Source organism: Phragmites australis, chromosome 21 (genome assembly GCF_958298935.1).
Source record: "Phragmites australis chromosome 21, lpPhrAust1.1, whole genome shotgun sequence".
NCBI lineage: Eukaryota > Viridiplantae > Streptophyta > Magnoliopsida > Poales > Poaceae > Phragmites > Phragmites australis.
Window position 1 is genome coordinate 11,246,391 of NC_084941.1, and position 15,282 is coordinate 11,261,672.

Consider the following 15,282-nt stretch of genomic DNA (forward strand, 5'->3'; position numbering starts at 1 on the left):
GATTTGCTTTCGTCACCGGCCCCCTAAAACCCCGACCTTTCCGCTCCCATTCTTCCTCCTCCCCGTCAAAGTTGGACAACAATTTCTCCTCCCGCAGCCTGTTCCCACCCCGTTGACCCCTCCTTCTCGTGGTTCTTGCCGCTTCCCAGGAGAAAAAAGTGTCGGTTTTTTTTTCTATCGATTTCCAAGAAACCAATAGACGGAGGCATCGCGGCGCCTCCTCTGTGGGGCTCTATAACACGCCGCCTCGTCCGCGTCCCCCTCCTCTCTGTTCATCGGTCACTTCGCGCGTGCCGTGGGTGGTCTTCGCCGGTGGCTTGGCTGGAGGCGAGGAGAGAGGTGCGTTTCTTGACCGGTGGTGATCTCCCAATCCTGCTTGGTTCGATTTGATGCAGGTTTGTTCGTTTTTAGGCATGATCGTTATGACTGATTAATGACAGGCAGTGGGAATGGTTCCAGGATCTTCTTCTGTACTATTTGAGCTGATTACTTCCTTCCATGTAGGATTGGAATATTCTTGCATATTATTCCCCCTTTTTGTTAGTTCTTTTATAGCTTCGGTTCGTATGACCACAGTTGAGAGGGGGCTCTTGTGGAAACTTGTGAATAATTATGCATTTACCGTCATCTCATACTGATACCAAGATGGAATCTGTTCTGCAGCGTGCTGCATGCTGAGCAATCTAAACAATGGCACTAGCGTCGCCGGTGGACTATGCTGGTCCAGTTAGTTCAGGTCAGAACCACCTGGGTTGTTTTGGAGTGCCCAGCAGCAGCCGATTGCGATGTGTGGGATATGATAAGAAATCAAGAACAAGTCTGTTGGTTGTTGGAGCCGTGTCCATGGATCGCCCCCAACTAGATCTCTCAAATCCAGATTGCAAGAAGCAATTCCAAGAGGACTTTGATAGGCGGTTCAATTTGCCGCACTTGAGAGATGTGATCAATGTGGAACCAAGGCCAACAACATTTTCCCTTAAGAGCAGGTGACATATTTTGCCAACTTTTCTGTTTACTTAATTGATCCTACTCCTCACTAGTGATGATTAAAACATCTATTTAGGACTTGTGTTTATGTGTGTGATATGCTTGCTTTGTTTGCAACAGGACTCCTCTGGATTATGTCAACGGTGCTATGCACGAATCATGGAATGGCTATGTGAATGATGATGATAGAGCACTTTTGAAGGTATGTTTTTAATTAACATCGAGGAATCAAGTTTACCTAGACATGGATCGTCTCCACTACAATTACTTCAATAAATTATGTGACCATGCAAAGATGTTTAGAACCGTATAACCTAAATATATTCGGTGCCATTTTCTTATATTATCATTACACTACGGAAATAAAAAATAAAGTGCATTTCTATCTGTGACTTGTTATTTTAAGTGTCCTGAGGTCTATATTTCATCGAAACAAAGGAAAAAAGATTATGCTACTCTAAAAGCAGCGGTTTTAGGAATTTGTTGTCAAGTATAATTTGTGCTAATGCACTGCTTGCTTGAAGAACTGCTTATTGTTTACTCCATCTGAACAGAAATAAACCTGTTTTATTTATATGGAATAGTCAATTGGGAAGGATCACTTCATTAGTTAAGATAAATTTCAGTAAACGAAGTACAAGTTCCCTTTACAAACTTATTGCTTCTTCAGGTTATTAAGTTTGCCTCACCAACATCTGCTGGAGCTAACTGCATTGACCCTGATTGCAGCTGGGTTGAACAATGGTGCTCACACTGCATAAATCCAAACATTGTATAGTGGAATATCCTTTGTCCTGCCCTAACCGCCAAGTTCTTAACTTTTCCAGGGTGCACCGTGCTGGCCCACGTAAGAAAATATATTTTGAGCCTCAATATGTAAAGGCTGGGATTGTAACGTGTGGTGGGCTCTGTCCAGGTATCAATGATGTTATTAGGCAGGTAAATTAGAACTGGAAAAGTTGATCGCTGTACAGAAAAGAAAATTTGATTAGGTTTTTGTTTCATTTAGGGCCACAATATCTGAAAATTGCCTTTCTAGAAAACACTATTCCAAGTTTTGATTGTCTTATGCTTGCGCTCTTGTAGATTGTGCTTACACTTGAAAAATATGGGGTGAAAAACATTGTTGGGATACAGCATGGTTTCCGTGGATTTTTTGAGGATCATTTATCTGAAGTGCCGGTAAGAGCCCTTTCTGCTTCACCAAACATCTGGAACAGTGAAATACTTATAAGTATATTGAAGGTAACTTGGCTGGTTCTTTTCCTCATTCAGCTTTCTAGGCATGTTGTCCAAAATATCAATCTTGCCGGTGGCAGCTTCTTAGGAGTTTCTCGTGGTAGTGCAAACATTTCAGACATTGTTGACAGTATTCAGGCATGTATACGTCCTTCTATTACTTTGCAAAGTATGCCTGCAAACTAAATCAGAGGTTTATCTACTTGATTTCTCCATGCCACATTCAGGCCAGGAGGCTTGACATGCTCTTTGTACTGGGTGGGAATGGTACTCATGCTGGAGCAAACGCTATACATGAGGAGGTGTGTTCAACCCTGTGTTCTTAGATTTTAATAAATATATAATTTATCTGAATTGCAGTCAGTAGTTCTGGAGAACTACAGCATCTGTGATGAGTAGATACAGGATACTTAGATCTTTCTGTCTCTTTCCCAATATTATTAACGCAGTGCCGCAAGAGGAAACTGCAAGTGTCAATTGTGTGTGTCCCAAAAACTATTGACAATGACATACTACTGATGGACAAGACCTTTGGGTTTGATACTGCTGTGGAAGCAGCACAACGAGCTATCAACTCTGCATATATTGAGGTGATTCATTCCAGCAACATCTCAAGCTGTCAAGAATAAATATCTGACAGCGAAACTATGTAACTTATGCACATTGTAGCGCCACCCAAAAAGATATTCATGGTTACATTTCATTGGTCTATAGGCACATTCTGCATTTCATGGCATCGGATTGGTCAAGCTGATGGGAAGAAGCAGTGGCTTCATCACAATGCATGCTTCCCTGTCAAGTGGCCAAGTAGATATCTGCTTGATACCTGAGGTATGAATTCTTCTGTTGTTTATGCAATCCCCCTTAATACACTATTGTTAATCCAAATAATTGATAACCCAAATGAAGGTACCGTTCTCTCTTGATGGACGGAACGGAGTTCTTCAACACCTTGAATACTTGATAGAGACAAAGGGATTTGCTCTGGTTTGTGTTGCCGAAGGAGCAGGGCAGGTTAAATTATTGACTTTTACTGCCAATATGAGTGACTTTGCATGTTATTGCTGCGGTTGCTCTTGAATATATGCATGGACTTGCCGGTTGTTGCACAAGAAATTTTCAGTCACCTTTTGTAATTGGCTGTCTTTGCATATCACATGGGAAATCTTGTTTAACTAATAGCCTATTCTATATGTTCTGTTATAAGAATGGTGCAACAAATAATATTGTGATTTATTTTCAGGAACATCTGCAAAAGTCAAATGCAACTGATGCATCAGGGAACATGATCCTTAGTGACATCGGTGTGCACCTTCAGCGGAAGGTTTGTCTGCAGCATTATCTTCACCTTTATATTGACCGGAAACACTAGGCGCAGTGACATTCACCTTGATGAATGTACTGCCAATAAATTATAGTTAACTTGAATTATGCCATGCCGCAGATCAAGTCTCATTTCAAGGAACTAGGAGTTCATTCTGATGTCAAGTACATTGATCCTACATATATGGTCCGTGCCGTGCGTGCCAATGCATCTGACGCCATCCTCTGCACAGTGCTCGGTCAGAATGCGGTAAGGCACCATTTCTGCTCACTGCCTGCCTCATAACAAACCCTTGATTTATGTGCCTGAACATCGGTCTCTTGTGGAACCTTGTAGGTTCATGGAGCCTTTGCAGGGTTCAGCGGCATCACAACTGGGGTATGCAACACGCACAACGTGTACTTGCCAATACCGGAAGTCATCAAGTCCACGAGGTTTGTCGATCCAAACAGCTGGATGTGGCATCGGTGCCTGACCTCAACTGGGCAACCGGACTTCCATTGATCAATTATTAACAAAGAAGCTTGTAGCATCTGGTGGTAACAAGAATAGGTGATTTATAGCGAAGGGAGTATTTCCATTGTCAGTATGGTGAAATAATTGTCAGATGGTTTTTTTATCTTCCATTTGGGAAAAACATCGTCTACTACCAGGTCCTTGAGGTGCAATATGGATAAAATAAGCATCTCGCCAACCAAGCCTATTCCTTTTTTGTAGGTTAGTGTATAGAATGTTCTTAGAACCATACAAATTTTAGTGAAGGTTTCTTACTGCAGGCATCGAATCTGCAAGGGAATGATGGTTAGTTCCCATTTTTACATGTACGATTGCAGAACCATTTGTATGCTACTAAACATACGTACTGCTGAAATAACGGGGGAGGGCACTGCCTTCTTGTGGACTCTCTGGAGCTTCCTGAAACCAGCTGTGATAGCCTGCTATCGACCATAAGACACCATGTTGGACGGGTCAAAGAGGTCAGACCAAACATGAAATCATCGCAGCAACCTTGCAAGAAACTCACAGGACCTCGGGAGCAGGAAATTTGCTTAAAAAGAACAAAATCTTTGCTGAGTATTGATAGCAGGTAACATTGTTGACGGTACCCCTGCACAAAAGCAGCATCATACCCATTACCAAATGACATCGCATTCGCAACAGACATCAAATCCACAAGCAATAAAGCCATTTCCCGAAGACACTCTAAAAATATATCTTATATAATACTATTATAATATCATTTAACAATATTACAATATTTTCTATTTTTTCAATCTCAGCAACTACCTTATTTACTATCTTCTATTACTCTTATCCTTCCTTCAAACCTATAATCATTCTTCATAAACAATGATGAGTGAAGGAGAGATGGTTAGCAAATTTAAGGGAGCTGCAACGCTATATCGCTAGAGTCGTAATACTATAGCACCTAGAACCGATTCTGCTGGAGCGTGATACGAGAGAGCATGGGTGGCAAATATGTTGGTACAGTGATGTGGCTGGCATTTGTTGATTCTGCTGGAGTCAGCCTAACACTGCAGCCCTACATTACAATATCACAGTTGCAACATTTAACAAGTTTAGAAAGTGTGAAGGGCAACAGTACACAAAAAATTGCTTCTGGTTTCCTGTGCCAATGCAAAACACTACATATGGTGGTTTTCCAGATGGTAAGTTACCCACTTGCTATTGATGCAACCACTACAAATCGTCTAGGTAAAGAGAAACTTTAAACAAAGGTGGGATCCAAAAACTGACGCCATGGATACCGGAAACTAAAACTATCTTTCACAAAGTTCAACTTCTAACGAAATCCTCTGTGCATTCAGACACGATTCTCTTGTGCCCTTTGTAAATGGAACCGTAGACATGCTTGCAATGTGCATCCTATATATCCTAATCTTTGCGCCTGTGATATGTACTTGTATAGAGTGAGTGAACTCGGTGAATCAGTCAATCTGCAGTTTCTGCAATGAGCTCCTTTAGCACATATTTCAGGCCGTTCATCCTCTTGCACGCTCTCTGCAAAAACAGTGTGTTATAAAAGAGATTAGAATTTGATCGATAAGGCACTTGTGAGCTTTAAAATTTGTTCTTGACTTACCTTCTGAACCTCGGCAATTTTGGTTTCTGCATCATTGAGCTGAGCGCCTACTGTTTTCTCAGCATTTACTAGGAGTTTCTTGTGGGATGATTCTGTTGATGTAATCATGAAAAGATTACATAAGTTAAATGGTAACTCTGATGGTCAGCGGTCAGAATCAGATAAATTGAGCATGTAGAAGTATAAACAGATTTATTGAAGTCAGTGATACAAAGGAACACAGCTATAGTTACAGACGCTGTAGCAGTGACTATATGTTAGTGGTCAATACCTCGTAGGATCATTCTTTAAACTAAAAAAAACTCGATCAGTCTAGGAGGAACTAGATAGTATTGTATATAAGAAGAAATAGGTATTCAAATTCGAGTTGAAGAGGACTCGAACCTAGATGATAGGTGTCTACACCCACACCTCCCACCAACTAAGTTAGGCTCAGTTCCTATCATTCTTTAACTAACACATGAATAACAATATTTAGAGAAATTCAAACAGATAAACAGCTTGGAAAAATATAATTGAAATTTATGGATGAGTAAGGCAATTGTGTTTCAGATTCGTTATGAGCATTGGAATGGTGATGCTTACAGCTATCTACTTCACAAGGCTCAATGTTCACAAAGGTCAACATGGTTTCACAGTTTTGGAAAATGATAAGAAACTAAGAAATGACCCATCAGCTAAATGCTTCAATTGCACCGTTCCAGGTGTTAGGTATAGCGTTTAACTTACTTTGCTTGTCAGCTACTCCCTTAAGTTCTGCATGATAAGATTCAAAATCCTCAAGAGAATTCCTGCAATCCAGCAACTGCTTGTTGACCTCCTCCTTGAACTTCTCATGAAGAATCCTTAACTTTTCTTGTTGCTCTGCATACCAAAAGACATACATAATTCGGTAACTAACAACATGCAAGAAAAGCACAAAAAAGAAGAATGCAGGAAAAAGTAAATTATTAAGACAATTACACAATAACTGCAAGCTTTGATATTTACCAACATATACTACATAAGGTCCAAAAAGATCCAAATAACAAACATAGAAAACCAATCCATGTTGGATAATGGCATGCAGATTAGGAGAAATGCTACTTTAAGATTTCTCAAATTATCTTTCATGGCATTGATATTATGCTTCAGCGTGGAAATGATGAATGACATTATAAGCGCCAAATTTACCAATGTAACACCATTCAAGCTGAGCTTGTGAGTTCTATTTGCATCAGACATTTATTATTGCCTCATTGGTTGTATCCCTATTATTATGTTCTATTGAAGTGCAGGCCGTAGAAACATGATAAGTAGTAACTAACAGCATATGGTTCTTGTTGGAATATCCATCCTGCCAGGCCCTGCCGGCCATGCACAGCAACCCAGCCTACAGCTGCAGCAATTGATCTCCTTTCCAAGCTTAGGATTGTGTTTGTATGGAATGTACAGCTGCAGCAATTGACCTCCTTTCCTAGTTCAGGGAGATTGATACCTTACCTAGTATAGCTAATCACTTACCTAGTATTAGCACCTTGTATCTCTATAAAAGCCATTCGGCTGTACAGGAATAATCAAGCAAGAGTATTCCCACATATCTATTCTTTCAGTTCTCACTGCTTGGACTTTTTTTAGGGGAAAACAGTAGGGGAGTCCCCCACTGTGATTATTTTATTAAAAAAGAGAGACACAACTTTACAAGCCGAAAAACAAAAACAAAGACTACAAGAAAAGAAAGAGCTAAGGGAGAGCATCAAGGCAGCTTAGGAAAAGGAACTTTTCTCCTCCTTGAACCTAAAAGATTGCCTGTGAGCTTCTTCCATGAAACTTGCTTCCAAATCATAATTTGCTTACCTTCTGTAGATTCCAAAATCCAAATATAAAATATTATGGTTCTCTGTTGATGATAAAGAGTTTCTACATTGCTTGAGCTGAAAAATCCAAATAGCTGGAGAATCAGAATGTTGGATCAAAATTCACATCATCACAGATTAACTGTTGTCTGAATGGTTTCCAGATGAAGGATCCCGTTGTGATAATTCTCAGTTAGAGTTCAGTTCCAAATTGATGGTAGCATTAACATGAAGAAAGTTGTACCTTCAAATGTTGATTCTAGGCGTTTTCTTTTAGATTTGCCTGCACTGACCAGCTTGTCCCTGAAAGAGCATTTAAAGTGCCATGTATCAAAATAGCTGTACCTCTAGTTTATATGATACTTCTATATCAACCCTGTATATATGTGCACATGCGGATAACGGCACAAGATCTTACACATCAGCCTGCATCTGCACCTCAACCCCCTCAAGGTGCTGGCGTATTATCTCTCCAGTAGCTGCAAGTATCTCAGAACTTTTTTTGCTTGTGTCAGAATTAATCTTGGTTTGGAACCTTCCCAGCACCACTACAAATTGATCAAAAGCCCTGGCGGAAATCAAGAATGTAATCAAATAAACTAACAAACGAGGGTATATCTACTTTATTAAAACAACATAAGACAGAACCTGGTTAGGTAGTTTTCTGGGCATTGCTCTTGTTCTTCGTCAAAAATTGTAGTTTCTTGTGTTCCTGGAAAAAAAATATAGTAAAAAATTGTAGTTTCTTGTGTTCCTGGAAAAAAAATGAAGTGCAAACCATGAAATCAAAGAAAGAAAGTAAGCAGTTTTACCAGAAGTGGTAAAAGCAGTAGGTGAAGATAAGTGTCATTTGCTCATTCTATCCTCTTTTAGATTTGATCTACCCACATGTCCATGAGGAGATTTATCAGTAACGTTGATATCTGAAAGCCATTTGTGAGATTTATATTCTGCATTTGAAGAACCCATATTAATTAGTTATGAGTAGTGTGCCACAAACATCCTTAGGAAAGAACTTGAGCTGCTTCAAGGTATAATTTAGTTATGTTGATGTGCTAAAAGTTATGCAGTCAAATATCCAAATTAAAAAGCAAACTCAGCATAGCAAATGATACTGACTAAATGCATGATAAACTACCATGCACGCACATGGCAGGATATGCCAAACATCTCTGCTATTCCACTTGTTGCACAAAACAATAAGTTCAATTTGAATATCTTCTGTGATTAAAAATGATTGTAGCTTGTTGGCCTATGGAAAACAAGAAATTGATGAAGGAATGACTACATATTGGGACAACCTAATTCAAAGTTCATCATAAATTGATAATATATTTTCGGAATTTTTGCATGGACATGCAATAGTTGGAACTGTAGGTAACTCGAAACATGTCCGACAGCTTAATCAGCCAGGACTACTAAAAGGCCAAGAGTTAACACCAAAAGCATGTATGTTGTACATCATGCAGGAGAGGGGGATAAGGCACTGTGCACAGCAATGTTGCATTTGCTTTTTTAGATATGTAACAGTAAACACAGAAAGGAAGGCTACATGATTTTGCCAAACTAATGTTTTCCCTGTATGAAGTGTATGGCAAAATGGCGATGTGGTATTCTGACCTTTTGCGAAAATTGGATTGGAACTTTTGGCCCCTTCATCTTCAGTCAGAGAAACGGGTGAAACAGATGGTTGTTTACTGTTCTCTTTTTCTTCTGCAGAATCAGGAGATTCACTACCAGGTAACTCACTGGCTTTATCCATTTCGTCCTGAACATTAGAATATGTTAATCATCAGTGAATTGTTTAGTTACACAGAGTACAAACAACACCAATTTACTAAGATTGTAATATGCGTTACAGAGGAATACCAATGGCTCAGATTCTGGATCTGAGGCAAGGGAACTTGATCTGAACCTGTCCACGCTTTTTGGATACTTGGAGGTGTACAGGTCCTCATCTATCCGTTTACTTATTTGTGGGGGTATATTTACGTTAGCTGCAAGAGTAGGGCTTGCAAAATCATCTGGAGTGTCTCTGAATTTTTCTGCCCATGGACTGGCAACCTTCTGCCCAAAATTACCATTTATCTCAGGACTCATGTGACGATCCCATGGGTAAATTTTAGGTTCAGGTGACGGATTAGCGGCATCAGATGGTGGAGAGTTGAAATTATTCTCAGCTGCTGTATGTGCATGAGGGCATCTGTCTGAATTTTCCGGGATCTTGAAATCATTATTCTCCCTCCAACGTGGTGATGAAAAAGAATCATTTTTCTTGCGCTTCAATGATGTATTCCGAGGAGAAGAGGGCTTATTTTGTCCATCATTCAGTGTCTTGGCCAATAAAGTTTCTGAAAACTGCATCTTCCGGGGCCCAACCTTAACCGTCACATTCAGTCTTCTCCCTATTTCAGGGCTTCTAGAACAGCTCTCAGCAGTTTTTCTAGTTTGGGACAAAGAAGAAAAGGAGGTAGCCTTCTCTCCTTTCTCCTCTGATGGTGCATTTCTAGAAGATAGCTTTCCTTCCCTGTCATCCTGCGTGGTTTTATCAGAAATTCTGTCTGAATAATGTATCTTCTGAACCTCAACTTTAGCCTTCCTATTTGAGCTTCTGAGATTTCTTAAGCTGCCAGAGTCACCAATTGCATGTTTTACCACTGTTTTAGGTGTTGTGCATTTCTCACCGAAGGCAAACACATTGTCCAGCATTTTCTGCTTGGCTGCCGAGTGAAAAGTAGATAATGGTTTCTTTGCACTTCGGCTCTGCTGTTTGGAGGCTGCTGGTGCTTTCTTGCGTCCCAAGGAGCGAGTCACATGTCTTATTTCAACAACTTTTGGACTATAAGAATCTGACTCAATGGATCAGAGGATGGTTTACATTTAGTAAAGTTCACCATTTGACGATTCAGCGGATCTGGTGTCTTGATGTTATCAGGAACATGTGAAGTGAAAACCTGCTTGTTCCCTGAAGATGGCCCTTTGGCAGTTTGACTTTTAGGTTGATCAGGTGTTTCAATGCCATCAGGGTTTGGTGACGAAACAGCTTGCTTATTTTGTGAAGTGCCACCAAGGATCTCCCACAGCTTCATCCTGAGCATCTCACTATTGGGCTTGCTTTTATCTGCTGATCCCAAGTTCTGCCTTCCTTGGGAATTTATAAATTCTGGCGTCTCCAGTCTATCAAGGTTGCTGCCTTGTTCTCCTCTTGTTCCAAAGGAAAAGGTCCCTGTTTGCTCGTGTGTATCATCATCAGCTTCAGGTGCCCCTTTAGCGGATCCTTCGTTGTTTGCAGCTTCTTGCAGGACCCGAAGTGAAGCATTATCACCTTTAGGTGGTCTAGATCTTCCATCAGTTCCCTGAGACAGGTTCCTCTCAAATGCAGGGGTAGCAGCAGCATCTCCGCCTCTTGATCCAGAACCTGCCCTTGGAATCGTGATGCCAACTGAGACCTTAGGGAATTTGCCAGATGGATACTGGTTGCTGGCTAAACTCCAATAATCACTTGAAGTAGCCTAAGCATATCACAATACGTGAATTTGTTAGAATACGACAATAAAAGAACAGCTAGAGCTGAAAAGGTGACATGAAGAAGCACATCCTACAAGGGTAGGACTTAGAAGAGGAAATTGCTGTTAGGATTTTAGCGGAAGCATCATCAAGTATAAGATCAAGACACAAGATACAATATTTTTAACGAGGTTTGGCCAAATTGCCTACATCCTCGGAGCATGATTACGGGCGCTCCTCTCCAACTGTTTCTTTCTTCGCCTTGGTTATAACGGTGGTGCCTTCTATTTAAAGGTCCGGAATTAGAGTTCAACTACAACTCTAATTCTAGTCCCATCCAATTACAACTCAAGTCTATCTGTAACCTACCATGTACACATATTCGACACATATTCTAACAAACTCCACCTTAATGAATATGCACGCCAACTTGAGTCCGCCATGTGTGAACCTCCGTGTACCTAGACTTGAGCCGTCTATCTCCGTTGCTCATCCTGAATAATTCGACGAGGATGCCTCGCCACCAGGAACGTATTCCGCAAAATTTGCAGCTCCCACCTCCATAACTTCACCTTTCAGCTTGTACTGATGACCGTCCATCTTCGCACCTATCATCACAGTCTTACCATCCTGCATCACATTCAAGATCTTCTTATCTAACATCGCTTGATACAACCAACCTTCTCCATGCAGAAATCCAAACGATATTAGATTCTTCCTAAGTCCCGGCACATGCCGCGCACCCTCAAGTAGTACTTCTTGTCCATCATACATCTTCAATTTGATATTGCCAACTCCCATAACACGGTAACCCATATCATCTCCCAAGCGAGCAAGACCAAAATCACCTTCAGAGTATGAAGAGAACCACTCCTTATTTGATGTAGCATGATATGAACTTGCCGAATCTAACAGCCATACTTCACTACAAGACTTTTCACTTGATAGCACGAGAAGATCACCATTGCTATCCGAGTCATCTTTCTTGGAAATCACAATATTTGCCACACCCTTCTTCAGTTCTGAACAATCTTTCCTTTCATATCCCCAATCCTTACATTTATAGCATTGTGGCCCCTTCTTCTTTTTCTTGTTAGTCTCCCTGTCTCGATCACCTTTGACGAAAAAAGCATCTCCAGATAAACTCTCACCAGCATTGTTCTTCCTCCTTTGTTCATGAGCAAACAACGCCGCAAGAATATCATCCACTTTGACTGCCTCTTTACCATACGTCAGTGTTATGATCAAGTGCTCATAAGACCTTGGCAAGGAACACAGAAGAATAATCGCCTTGTCTTCATCATCAATTGTCATCTCCACCTTCACAAGGTCAGCGACAACTTGATTAAAGGCGTTTACGTGCTCAGCAAGATCCGACCCCTCCTGCATCTTTAGCCCATACAGTTTTTGCTTCAGATAGAGCTTCTGAGTCAATGTCTTGGACATGAATTGATCATCCAATTTATCCCAAATCTTCTTAGGTGATGTTTCATCCATAACATGGTACATGATCTGATCGGAGAGACACAACCTTATTGTTGCTGCCGCTTGTGCTTGCATCTCTTCCCACTTGTCATCATCTACCGTCATTGGCTTCTTGTCGCTAAGAGCCTTCAGGATCCCCTGTTGCGCCAGCAAGTCCTTGACCCTTGTCTGCCAAAGCCCAAAGTTGCCAGTCCCATCAAATCTCATCACCTCGAATTTGGACGCCATCGACGCCATCTGCCTATTGCCGCAGACCGCCGAATCCCGCTCACGTGTACCTCACGTGTACTGAACGCACCTCCGCACGCTTGTACCTGTGCCCCGCGTGGACGCACCGCCACGCAGACGCCGAACCGCGCGTACGCCCGCCTCGTACACCGCTCGTGCATGATCCGCCGCTCTCAAGCCCCGTTGACAACCACGCCGCTTGCACACGACGAAGTCGACCCGCTCGATCGCCGCCCGTTGTCCACCGTCAATCGCCAAAAAAGGTTCACGAACAGCTTGATTGCAATGATCTGCAATCCCTCCGTGAACTTCTCTTCGATTGCTCTGCGTTCTGTTCTATTATTGCGCCTTCTGTTCCTGTGCACCTCTGCTATTTATTTACCTGACCACATCGGTACAGAAGACCAACTCGGTTTCAATACGTCGTATGCGCACGACAATCAAATCCAACCCGAACTCGATCTCCAGATCGGCCACGTCCGTGAGCCAACCGACACCCGTCTGTCATCATTGACTATCCCCAGCAGCCCGCAAGAATTTCCCACGCGAAACCGAACCGGATAACACCAGCCATGCATCACTGAGCCCATGCCTTGATAGATAAAAAAAAAATGGACAGCCGCACACTCTCACATGCAATCCATCTGCATGCATGCATGTCCGCCTGGGCCCGCGATACCCTCTCACATGCAAATCCATCTGCATGCATATGCATGCATGTCCACCTGGGGGCCCATGAAACCCTCTCACATGCAAATCCATTTACTCCAATTTTTTTTATTCTCTCTCACGCATGCATGAACCAGTAGTCATTGGTTTTTCCTTTTTTTATTCTCTCTCACATGTGACATGGCTCCTAGCATGCAAGATTCTGGCCCCAGCACTTGAATTACCATGCCATGCACATCTGACCGCATGCAAAACATGGGACCCACCTCTCCACATGCAGCACGTGAACCTTCACCTGATCGCATTAACTCCTATCTCCTGTGTGCCTTGGACTACCGCCTGCATCAGCGCCAACAGCCTTCCACCGCTTGCAGCAGAGCCAATACCGAGCCTCCGAGTACCAGCTGCACCACATGACTTGTCCACCGACCCAGAAGCATGCCTCATCACAGGAGCGTGCGCCCGGAGGCCTGCCATCCAGCAGCGTCACCGAGACCGTCGCCGCTCCGGACTGAACCGAGTGCGACTTCCACGCTCCGCACATGTCCCGTGCACCAGGGTCTCCTCTACCGTGTTGAGCAGGTCTCCTCGGCTTACGCGCCAGCAGACCGAAACCCACACCAACATGCTAGTTGACGCAGCCAACACGTCGAGTTGCCGACGATAGCGTGCATCGTGACCGAGACTTCCACCGCGCAACGCAACTCCTGAACGCTTTCACAACTTCTGAAGTCCACCATGGCTTTCACCACCATTGTTGCTGCTCCACCTTGAGCAAACAACAGCTGCTCCACCTTGAGCAAACAACAGCCGCTCCGATCTGGATTGAACGCTCGTCAATCAGACCGTGAGTCGAAGCCGTCGCCTTGTCCGCGACGTCTTCCAGCCGCACCATCGAACCTGGCCATCACGTCTGACCGACCCCTATCGAACAGCAGCCACCAGTCGCCATCAACCCGATCTCCAAGTCTGGACGGATCCCCGTTGATGCAGCCTATTGGACGGTTCGAACCGCCACACTTGAAGTGTCCGAATCCACCGATCGATCGCCGCCATGCTCCACCTTGCGCCGTCCTTCCCCAGACCCGTGCAAGCCTTGCGCGATGTGGAACATATCCTCGTGTCTTCCCCTGATCTTTCAACCTGGATCTGGTACCAATTGTTAGAATTTTAGCGGAAATATCATCAGGATCATCAAGCCAAGCATAAGATCAACACACAAGACACGATGTTTTTAATGAGGTTCGGCCAGGTTGCCTACATTCTCGGAGCATGACTACGGGCGCTCCTCCCCAACTGTTTCTTTCTTTGCCTTGGTTACAACGGTGGTGCCTTCTATTTAAAGGTCCGGAATTAGAGTTCGACTACAACTCTAATTTTACTCCCACCCAATTACAACTCAAGTCTATCTATAACCTACCATGTACATATATTCGACACATATTCTAACAACTGCTACTCACTTTATGGATGTTTGGCAGCTCAACTTCCATCGGAGCAGCTTCGTAGATAATAGTACACAAAATTAACTATTGTGAAACCTGATAAATTGGAAAACAAATGCATGAAATAAAGGTCACACCAGTGTGAAAGCATTTTGTGCGATTAGATTAAGCTTCAAGAATCACAACCAAGGAAGCATCATTTAGAAAGCATAGTAACAGGAAAAATTTATTGGAAGAAATTCAGCAGCATACTTGCAAAGTGCAGCTGTATGAGCAACGGTGAAAACATGATGTAAGAAAATAAGCATACTTCCTGCAGGGAAGAATTGACATGGGAACAAGGACTACCACAAATCCTTAACTAACCAAGCAATTAAACGCAGCCCAAGTATCAATTTAACAAAACAATCAATCCATATATTGAAATACAGTAGAAATCAAATCATGACGGAGAGAAAA

At 42.5% G+C, this 15,282-nt stretch overlaps 1 protein-coding gene and 1 pseudogene across 4 annotated transcripts; one reads left to right on the plus strand and one right to left on the minus strand.

Annotated features, from left to right (window-relative positions):
• The first annotated feature begins 43 nt into the window (after positions 1–43).
• Positions 44–4,452, plus strand: LOC133903780 (ATP-dependent 6-phosphofructokinase 5, chloroplastic-like). 4 transcript variants are annotated; one of them, XM_062345239.1, is made up of 14 exons: positions 44–395; positions 664–986; positions 1,108–1,189; positions 1,658–1,731; positions 1,815–1,926; positions 2,074–2,169; positions 2,263–2,364; positions 2,454–2,528; positions 2,676–2,816; positions 2,941–3,057; positions 3,136–3,240; positions 3,470–3,550; positions 3,671–3,799; positions 3,887–4,452. In XM_062345239.1, the coding sequence occupies exons 2-14, from the start codon at positions 691–693 to the stop codon at positions 4,052–4,054; spliced, it is 1,578 nt and encodes a 525-aa protein (XP_062201223.1). In that variant the 5' UTR covers positions 44–395; positions 664–690; the 3' UTR covers positions 4,055–4,452. The 4 variants fall into 4 exon arrangements, with proteins under 4 accessions (XP_062201223.1, XP_062201222.1, XP_062201225.1 ...); XM_062345238.1 differs by having other exon boundaries at positions 44–339; XM_062345240.1 differs by lacking the exon at positions 44–395 and adding an exon at positions 477–500.
• Positions 4,453–5,147: 695 nt separating this feature from the next.
• On the minus strand, positions 5,148–14,921 carry LOC133902999 (meiosis-specific protein PAIR3-like; annotated as a pseudogene).
• Positions 14,922–15,282: the final 361 nt, after the last annotated feature.